Source organism: Triticum aestivum, chromosome 3A (genome assembly GCF_018294505.1).
Source record: "Triticum aestivum cultivar Chinese Spring chromosome 3A, IWGSC CS RefSeq v2.1, whole genome shotgun sequence".
NCBI classification, from domain to species: domain Eukaryota; kingdom Viridiplantae; phylum Streptophyta; class Magnoliopsida; order Poales; family Poaceae; genus Triticum; species Triticum aestivum.
In genome coordinates, this window is record NC_057800.1 from 382461780 (window position 1) to 382470721 (window position 8942).

Genomic DNA, 8942 nt, shown 5'->3' on the forward strand with positions numbered 1-8942 from the left:
TCCGGCCAATAACCAATAGCGGGATCTGGATACCCATATTGGTTCCCACATGTTCCACGATGATCTCATCGGATGAACCACGACGTCGGGGATTCAATCAATCACGTATACAATTCCCTTTGTCTATCGGTATGTTACTTGCCTGAGACTCGATCGCCAGTATCCCAATACCTCGTTCAATCTCGTTACCGGCAAGTCACTTTACTCGTTCCGTAACGCATGATCCCGTGACTAACTCCTTAGTCACATTGAGCTCATTATGATGACGCATTACCGAGTGGGCCCAGAGATACCTCTTCGTCATACGGAGTGACAAATCCCAGTCTCGATTCGTGCCAATCCAACAGACACTTTCGGAGATACCTGTAGTGCACCTTTATAGCCACCCAGTTACGTTGTGACATTTGGTACACCCAAAGCATTCCTACAGTATCCGGGAGTTGCACAATCTCATGGTCTAAGGAAATGATACTTAACATTAGAAAAGCTTTAGCAAACGAACTGCATGATCTTGTGCTACGCTTAAGATTGGGTCTTGTCCATCACATCATTCTCCTAATGATGTGATCCCGTTATCAATGACATCCAATGTCCATGGTCAGGAAAACATGACCATCTATTGATCAACGAGCTAGTCAACTAGAGGCTTACTAGAGACATGTTGTGGTCTATGTATTCACACATGTATTACGATTTCCGGATAACACAATTATGGCATGAATAATAGACAATTATCATGAATAAGGAAATATAATAATAACCATTTTATTATTGCCTCTAGGGCATATTTCCAACAACGGGGTCTTGGAGGGTCGACGGTAGTGATACACACGTCGTTGTGGGAGTAGTGGCTCACGCCACGGTAGTCAAACTTGACGCTTGTGGTACACGGGTCTTCGGCGACGGTGGTCGTACTTGGCAAAATCCGCAAAGGGGTCTTGGCGTTCTTGGCGATTCCAAAGATGGCGGTAAAGGTACTTGGTGCGTCACCGTATAGATGTACTTGGCGAACCCAAAGTGCTCCTGCTCGGGGAGGGTGCAATGGAGGCAGCGTCTTGCGGGCAGCGAGCGAAGGAGCACGGGCTCGCTGGGCTACGCTGGAGGCTTGCAATGACGGCGTCGACCGGCGCCATGGACGAGGTTCGAAGCTCGAGGACGAGGCGGGAGGTCACGTGAGGTGGTCGGGGCGGCGACTCCGATGGCCGGCCGGTGAGGCCACGGCCTTGGCGCAGAGGAGACGCGTAGCTGCACTTGCGGGGAAGCGGCGGCGCAGCAGCTCGCATGGGAGGACGAAGAAGGAGCGGAGGGCCAGGACGATGCGGGGCTGCAGGATCCGGCGAGGGGCGGCGGCGTCTTGACCTCCTGGTGGTCGGGAAGCAGTGCACGGGCAGGAGGGGAGGGCGACAAGGTTTGGAGGAGGACGAGCGAGGGGAGCTCCTGTCCCTGGCGATGCGTGTGGGTGGCGGCGGTAGTGGGAGGACGAGAGGGAGTGGGACGATGGGATCGGGAGAGAGATGATCGAGGGGATCGGGAGACGGGTGTGGCGGCGCTGCACGGAAGGAGAGGGTGAGATCGAGAGAGAGGGGGGTCGGGGTCCTGACAGCTAGGGTTAGAGTTTGTATGGGCTTAGGAGGACATGGGCCGGCCTAGGCATAGGCTGCAGCTGGGCTGGGCTTTCTCTCTCTCACACACACTCTGAAGAAAATAAAAATAAGACAAAGATAAGAAAGAAAAGAAAGAGAGGTTAGGGAAAGAAATTGGACATGCGGATAATTTCCCCGGACTCACAAAAATGAGCTCGATCCAAGAAAATAGAAGTTGGCACGAATGCAAGATTTAAATTCAAACTCATTTGAATTTAATTCAAATGGTTTGAACTAGGACACGGTTTAGGAGTGGCCAAAATGTTGGGAATTTAGGAAGAGCCTCGAAAAATGGGAAAAGAATTATGAAAAAAGTTTGGAGAACAAACTTGAAGCAAGCGGGCATAAGAATTAAATTGCAAGTGGGTTTATGGGTGATTCCGAAATGGTGGAATATTTATTAGCTCCCTAAATATCGGGAGGATATGTTTTGAAGAGAATTTTACCATGTGAATTTCCCTCGATTTAAATGGATCGAAGACCCATACAATTTATTTAGTTGAGTTTAAAAAAAGTTGCATGATGACATGATGCAATGCAAATGATGCAATGATGAATGCAACAAACAAAACAAAACACATACTTAAACTCGGAATCCATGATGGAGCGCCGGTCTTTGGGCGTCACAGTCATATATCACTTCAGCATTTCAACATAGATTTGGGTTTGGTGTGTGTGACGGTGCAAGGCGATGGGGGGGGGGGGGGGGTTTGGATCGGGAATTGGAGGGGGTGGGGCGTGGGGCACGGGGCGTGGCTGGTCCATCAATAGATTAGGGTTTTTTCATCTAAGTCCATGACACATGGGACCTACTTGACGGAGTTATTACTATACTGGTTTGAGGGTTCGCGAGTATGAATATTGCCTTCTCATACCCGTACCCGCCTGACCCGTTGGGTATGATTTTTTTCCTATTTAGAAGGTTGGTCGTAATGGGAGTATCATAGTTAGTATCATGCATGCCAACTAGACTAGTATTTTGCTGAGGTGACATGAAATTAAATAAGGAAAGAGAGGGTTGAGTATCATATTATATTACTGTATCATAATAAATGTTATGCTACTACTTGCCATGCATGACAATAAATAAGGTCATCTAAAATACTAGTATATGCTCCCTTCGTTCGGAATTACTTGTCTTGGAAATGGATGTATTTAGAACTAAAATACATGTAGATACATCCATTATTTCGACAAGTAATTCCGAATGGAGGGAGTATGCATTACGGAGGGTGTATCATGTGCATGATACTAAAATATGATACTATCCATTATGGGCAGTCAAGATCTACGGATATTTTAATTTTTCAAAATCCACGGGTATTTTAATTTTTCATGCCCTTATCTTAACAGGTTAACAGGGTTTTTACCCGCTGGATTCGTGGGTACCGGGACGCCCTAGAGACTAGCGAAACCCTTGAACGGATGAACAATCGAAACAGATGAACGTGGGTCCCTTCCCTTGAGGCTTGCGAAAAACGTCAGCGACGCGGCGGTACGCAAGCATGTCGACGAAAGGACGCCATGCCGCCGCGGTTTCTCGAACCCCGTGGCCGGCCCAGCTCTCGATCTCACCGCTCTAGGCCTACCACCAAATTTTGACAGTTTGTACACGTATTATTACTCCAGTTTACCGGCTCGCACGTGAGGGTGACGGTGCCACGGCAGCCTGATTGTCATCCCATTGACCACGTTCGTCCGCTAGTCCCCATTCCCCAACGCGCCGCGCTGTGCCGAGAAGAGGGGAGGAGGAGTCCAGTCCACGCGGTGTCGTGCGGATCTGCGAAACCGCGTGAACCGCGGCACGCACCCGCACCCGTTCGCTGTCAGCCGGTGGGTGCCCACCCGCCACACCGCGTCCTCGGGGCGCGGCCACCTTCCTGGCTGCTCCTGCTCCACACCAGCGCAGGCGCGGGCCGGTCTCGCTTTCCTGCTGCCTCACCTTCCTTGTCCAAAAAGCAAACCCCGCGTTCACACCTCGCCATCGATCGGCCTCGTCGCATCACGCCGTATTTATATCCTTCCCCATTTCACACCAGTCTCCTCGCCTCCACCTACGAATCACAGGACGCTCATTTCTCCCGTTTCGTTTCATCTTCAATCGCCGACCCGCACCCACCACCGCACCGCACCGCGCCGCACCAATCGCGACCCGCGCGCACCCGGCCAGCGTTACTAGCTAGCGTGACGTATATGAGATCCCCATCCGCCGCCCGTCCCAGCAGCGGAGGGGGCGCAGCAGACGACGACTTCGCCTTCTACTACTCTTTCTTCCAGGACGCCGCCGCCGCATCGCCGCTCCCGCTCGCGCTCGACGGAGCCGTCGCCGCCATGCCTAACAACCGCCGGAGGAAGCGCGGAGGGGACGACGACTCCGCCGTGGCGCCCATCAAGGACGGTAGCAACAACGGAAGGAAGCGCTCCATCGCCACCATAATAACTTCGCTCGCCGCGCTCGAGGCCGAGGGCCACGCCGACAGCGCGGGGGCCGCCGACGCCTCCCGCCGCGAGCTCGCGCTACTCGAGTCCAACGCCGACAACAAGTCGCAGGCCATGATGGACTACTTCGCCAAGATGGAGGGCAGCTTTGATGCCGACGCCGACTCCGAGGCCGCTGCGCGCTCCAAGCGCTCGCGGCTCTCGGCGTCGGCAGCGGCAGTGGCCGTCGTGGCTGGCGAGGAGGCCGCCACCAATACTGCCGCGTCGGCCTCGCCGCCGCGTGCAGGCCACCACCAACGTCGGCTGTGGGTCAAGGACCGGTCGCAGGCGTGGTGGGACCAGTGCAACAGCCCCGACTTCCCGGAGGCAGAGTTTCGGCGCGCCTTCAGGATGGGCCGGGAGACGTTTGACATGATCTGCGAGGCGCTCGGCTCCGCGGTGGCCAAGGAGGACACCATGCTTCGCGCGGCCATCCCCGTGCGCCAGCGCGTCGCCGTCTGCATCTGGCGCCTCGCCACCGGTGAGCCGCTCCGCCTCGTCTCCAAGCGCTTCGGCCTCGGCATCTCCACATGCCACAAGCTCGTTCTCGAGGTCTGCGGTGCCATCAAGTCCGTCCTCATGCCGCGTTTCCTCCAGTGGCCCGACGAGGCCGCCGCCGGCAGATTCAAGGAGGGCTTCGAGAGATCCTTCGGTGTTCCGGGGGTCATCGGAGCCATGTACACCACGCACATCCCTATCATCGCGCCCAAGATCTCCGTCGCCGCCTACTTCAACCGTCGGCACACGGAGCGCAATCAGAAGACATCCTACTCCATCACGCTCCAGGGGGTGGTCGGCCCTGACCGCGCCTTCACCGACGTCTGCATCGGCTGGCCGGGTTCCATGCCGGACGATCAGGTGCTCGAGAAATCCATGCTGCACCAGCGCGCCGCGGCGGGTATGATGCACGACGCTTGCCTCGTCGGCGGCGCAAGCTACCCGCTCATGGACTGGGTGCTCGTGCCGTACACGCACCAGAACCTGACATGGACGCAGCACGCCTTCAACGAGAAGGTCGGCGACATCCGCAACGTGGCCGTGGAGGCGTTCGCGCGGCTCAAGACGCGGTGGGCGTGCCTCCAGAAGCGCACGGAGGTGAAGCTCCAGGACCTCCCCGTGGTGCTGGGCGCCTGCTGCGTCCTGCACAACATCTGCGAGATGCGCCGCGAGGAGCTCGAGCCGGAGGTCCCGTTTGCGCTCTTCGACGACGACACCACGCCGGAGACCCCTGTTCGCTCTGAGACCGCCAAGCAGGAGAGGGACAGCATCGCGCACAACCTCCTCCACCGCGGTTTCGCCGGCACCACATTTTTCTGATCAAATCACCTCCTGCCCTCTCCTTGGCTTGGTACAGATAAAAAATTAAACATGTAGCGAATTCTTTTAGCCGCTAGGATAGAACATTTTGTTAGGATTTGTACACCACGTTCAGAGAAACTGGAAATTCATGTAAACATTCTGTGGAAAATTTCGGCAGTACCTGCTGTCGGTTACTCGGTTTATTGTTTAAAGATATATATACAATTTAATTTACAAATGCGAAGAGCAACGCTGGTTTAAATGAAGAGCATTTCTAGTGTGTTGCATTGTGTACGCCATTCTCTCTTCAACGACATGCTCTCAGCTGACCATGCTGGATCGGCTAGTCCGCTCGTTGTCGCTGCGCCCGTTGGAGTGCAGGCGCACTGCGGCTGTCACGGGCGAACAAATTCAGGATATATTTTCCCTATTTTAGGACAATCTAAGGGACGTGGCTGTTATGATATCCAAAAAATTCTGATTTGACAAATATTTTGATTGGTTAAAATTTCATCACCAGACTAGAAGTGTTGGACGCGCTTTGCTGCGCTGTTGTTATTGTTGTTGTTAGGTTTTTTCAAAAAATAATCACCATGTTTCAAAATATATGGTTCTATTACTTTTTGAAAAAGTCAAACCTTTTAAATTCAGAGAACATTCTTGCTAAGTCTCCGTCGACTGAGACTTCTTTAAGTCTCAGTCGATGCTTTATCTATGAGATCATATATTGAGATCCGTGCAAAGTTATGTCATTTGGCTGAGACTTGGTTAAATCTCAGTCAACTGAGATGTAGCCATACCCTTCAGAGAAATATATCAAAATCACATATTATCAAATCGGTATTTTGAAATTCATCATGAAATGAATTTCCATATTTTTTTTATACTGTGGATGTCGATATTTTGCTCTGAGCTTGGTCAAAGTAGAAGAAATTTGATTTTCTACAAAATTAATACCCCTTATATTTTGAAATTGATGAAATGTTTAGTTTGGCGGGTGGTGGAGATGATATAGTGCGTTTTATTTTTATTTATAATGCGAAGATTTGATGGGGTTTTTTGGTGTGATTTCGAGTTATCCACTAACCAACCTATATTTATATTGAGAAATTTCGGTGTCGGTGGTCGCATATACTATTATATTGGTGCTATAATATCACATGGTGTACAATTATATTGGTGCTGCAATATTACATGGTGGCTCTTCTTTTTTCCAAGTGGTGTTGGGAGGGTGTGTGGGATTGATATGTTTTTATAGGCTGTTGCTGCTGATTGATTTGAAAAATCGTTGGCCTGGTCAAAATCATAAGCCAAATCCAAAATTGAATACCTCAATTAAATAAAACACCTTAAAATTAGGCATAGTGAATTAAAAGAATTGAATGTCAGAGCTTGAGAAAGTGTTGACCCGGTCAAAACGGTTAACCCAATTCTAAATCGAATACCTCAACCAATTGCGAGGCCATAAAAATTAGGAAGCGTAGTGTATAGGTCCTGTTTGGTTCAGCTTTTATCTACGAATTCCACTGCCGCGCAGCAGAATCCGAACCAAAGGGCGAACCCAGCAGAATCCGATTCCAAAAATCCACTGCCAAAATCTGAACCAAAAGCAAAAGCAGCCCAGGATGTGCTTTCCAAAATCTGATTCCGCTGCGGGCCAAAATCTGAAAAAGCAGTATCCGCTGGTTTGCCAAATAACCTACATCTTTTTCACATCAGATTTTTCACAGCTGTTTTTCCACAGCAGATTTTTCACAATTGCTTTTAGAAATCCACAGCCGAACCAAACAGGACCATAGTATAAAAGAATGAATGAGAGAATTTTAAAAAATTGTTGACCCGGTCAAAATAGGGTGACCCAATTTTAATTGGAGACCTCAATTCAATATGGGCTCTTTAAAACTAAGGAGTTTAGGCCTTTTTGGTTTGGAAGAATCTTGTAGTAATTTCACAGGATAGTATTTCTATAGAAAAAATTTCTTGGAGCCCTTTGGTTTGTAGGAATGGAATCATATTTCTATGAAGGAATTCTTCCTATCCTCCATATTTTATAGGAAAATAAACATTAGCCTAGACTCAATGGAAAAAATCCTATAATGTGAATCAAAGGGCATCTCCTTTCCTATTCCTACTCATAGGATTTGAGATACATGTCATCTTATTTGCCATGACTTTCCTATTCCTATGATTTTCCTACCCTATAAACCAAAGGAGGCCTTAGTGTTAGAGAGGATGACATTGGTGAAAAACATGGCAAAAACAAAACCAATGATCCAAACTGCTAGTATTAAGTTTTGTTTTGAAATTATTTTTTATTTTACTATTCACCCGAACTCACATGAGCTTGGAATCATAGGCATCTTCAAAGCCGACCCTCAAATTGCCTGCATACGTACGGACAAGCTGTCCGGACATACTTTGTCATCCGACGTGGGCAGGTATATGTCCATGTCTATTTTCTAAACCACAAAGACGGCCCTGGCCCACTCAAAACCACACCCCGAGCTCGTATCTTAGTCCCTTCCCTCTTGTCCTCCTTTGCTCTGCATCCGCTTTCTACCGGGCCGATGTCGCCCTATACCACCTCGGCAGCCTGCTAAGTCCTCGTTGGACCTCCGCCGGTCCACACGGTCGCCATACTAGTTTGCCTATGCTGCCGTTCCACCTCTCGTCCATCCGTCGCGTAGGTACCATCCGCCCCAGCACATGTCGTCCGTGAGGTCACTACGCCTGGCAAGTGCTTGGTGATATGCCCGTGCTAAATTTTTGAAAATTGTTCTCCCTTTTGTGAAGTAATGAATCCGACATGGAGTACTTGTACAAGAACTATGTTGAGACATCTGACAACTCGTCCGACGAGGATGATTATGAGGATAACAATGATGTAGGTGGTCCTTCCAAACGTGGATCACGTCGATGATGGACGACTACCTTGCCCCCGTTGCTCTATTCGCAGACAATTTTCGCTGATGCTTTGGTATGCGGAAAAATGGGTTTAATCGCCTCAACAATGGCGTCCGAGCCTACGATGACTACTTCACCTTAAAGAAGAATTTTGTAGGAAGAATTGGATCTCTGGTAACCACAAGTGCACAATTGCATTGCAGATGCTTGCATATGGTGCGGCTGAAGATTCATGGGATGAGTACCTTTGGATGTATGAGAGCATATGCAGAGATGCCATGGTGAGATTTGCTACTGCGGTGGTCGGCTTGTTTGGACTTCGGTACAAGAGAGAACCAACTGTCGCAAACGTTGAAAGCTTCATCACACTATCGAAAACAAGAGGATGGTCGGGTAAGCTCGGATCTCTTGATTACACGCATTGGAGGTGGAAATTCTGTTCATATGCTCTATAAGGGCAATATCTGGCCCATGTTAAGACGTCCACCAAGATTCTAGACACAGATGCATCACATGACCTCTGGATTTGACATGCCTGAATCTCACAATGACATCAAAGTGTTGCAATGGTCTTCATTGTTTGTTAGGTTGACTGGAGTACAAGTTCTCATGTGTAAC

General features: G+C 49.7%; 1 protein-coding gene across 1 annotated transcript; it reads left to right on the forward strand.

The window, feature by feature from the left end:
- Nucleotides 1-3672: 3672 nt before the first annotated feature.
- LOC123061354 (protein ANTAGONIST OF LIKE HETEROCHROMATIN PROTEIN 1) lies at nt 3673-5658 on the forward strand. Its single transcript, XM_044484430.1, has one exon. The coding sequence runs from the start codon at nt 3837-3839 to the stop codon at nt 5436-5438; it is 1602 nt and encodes a 533-aa protein (XP_044340365.1). The 5' UTR covers nt 3673-3836; the 3' UTR covers nt 5439-5658.
- The last annotated feature ends 3284 nt before the right edge of the window (nt 5659-8942 follow it).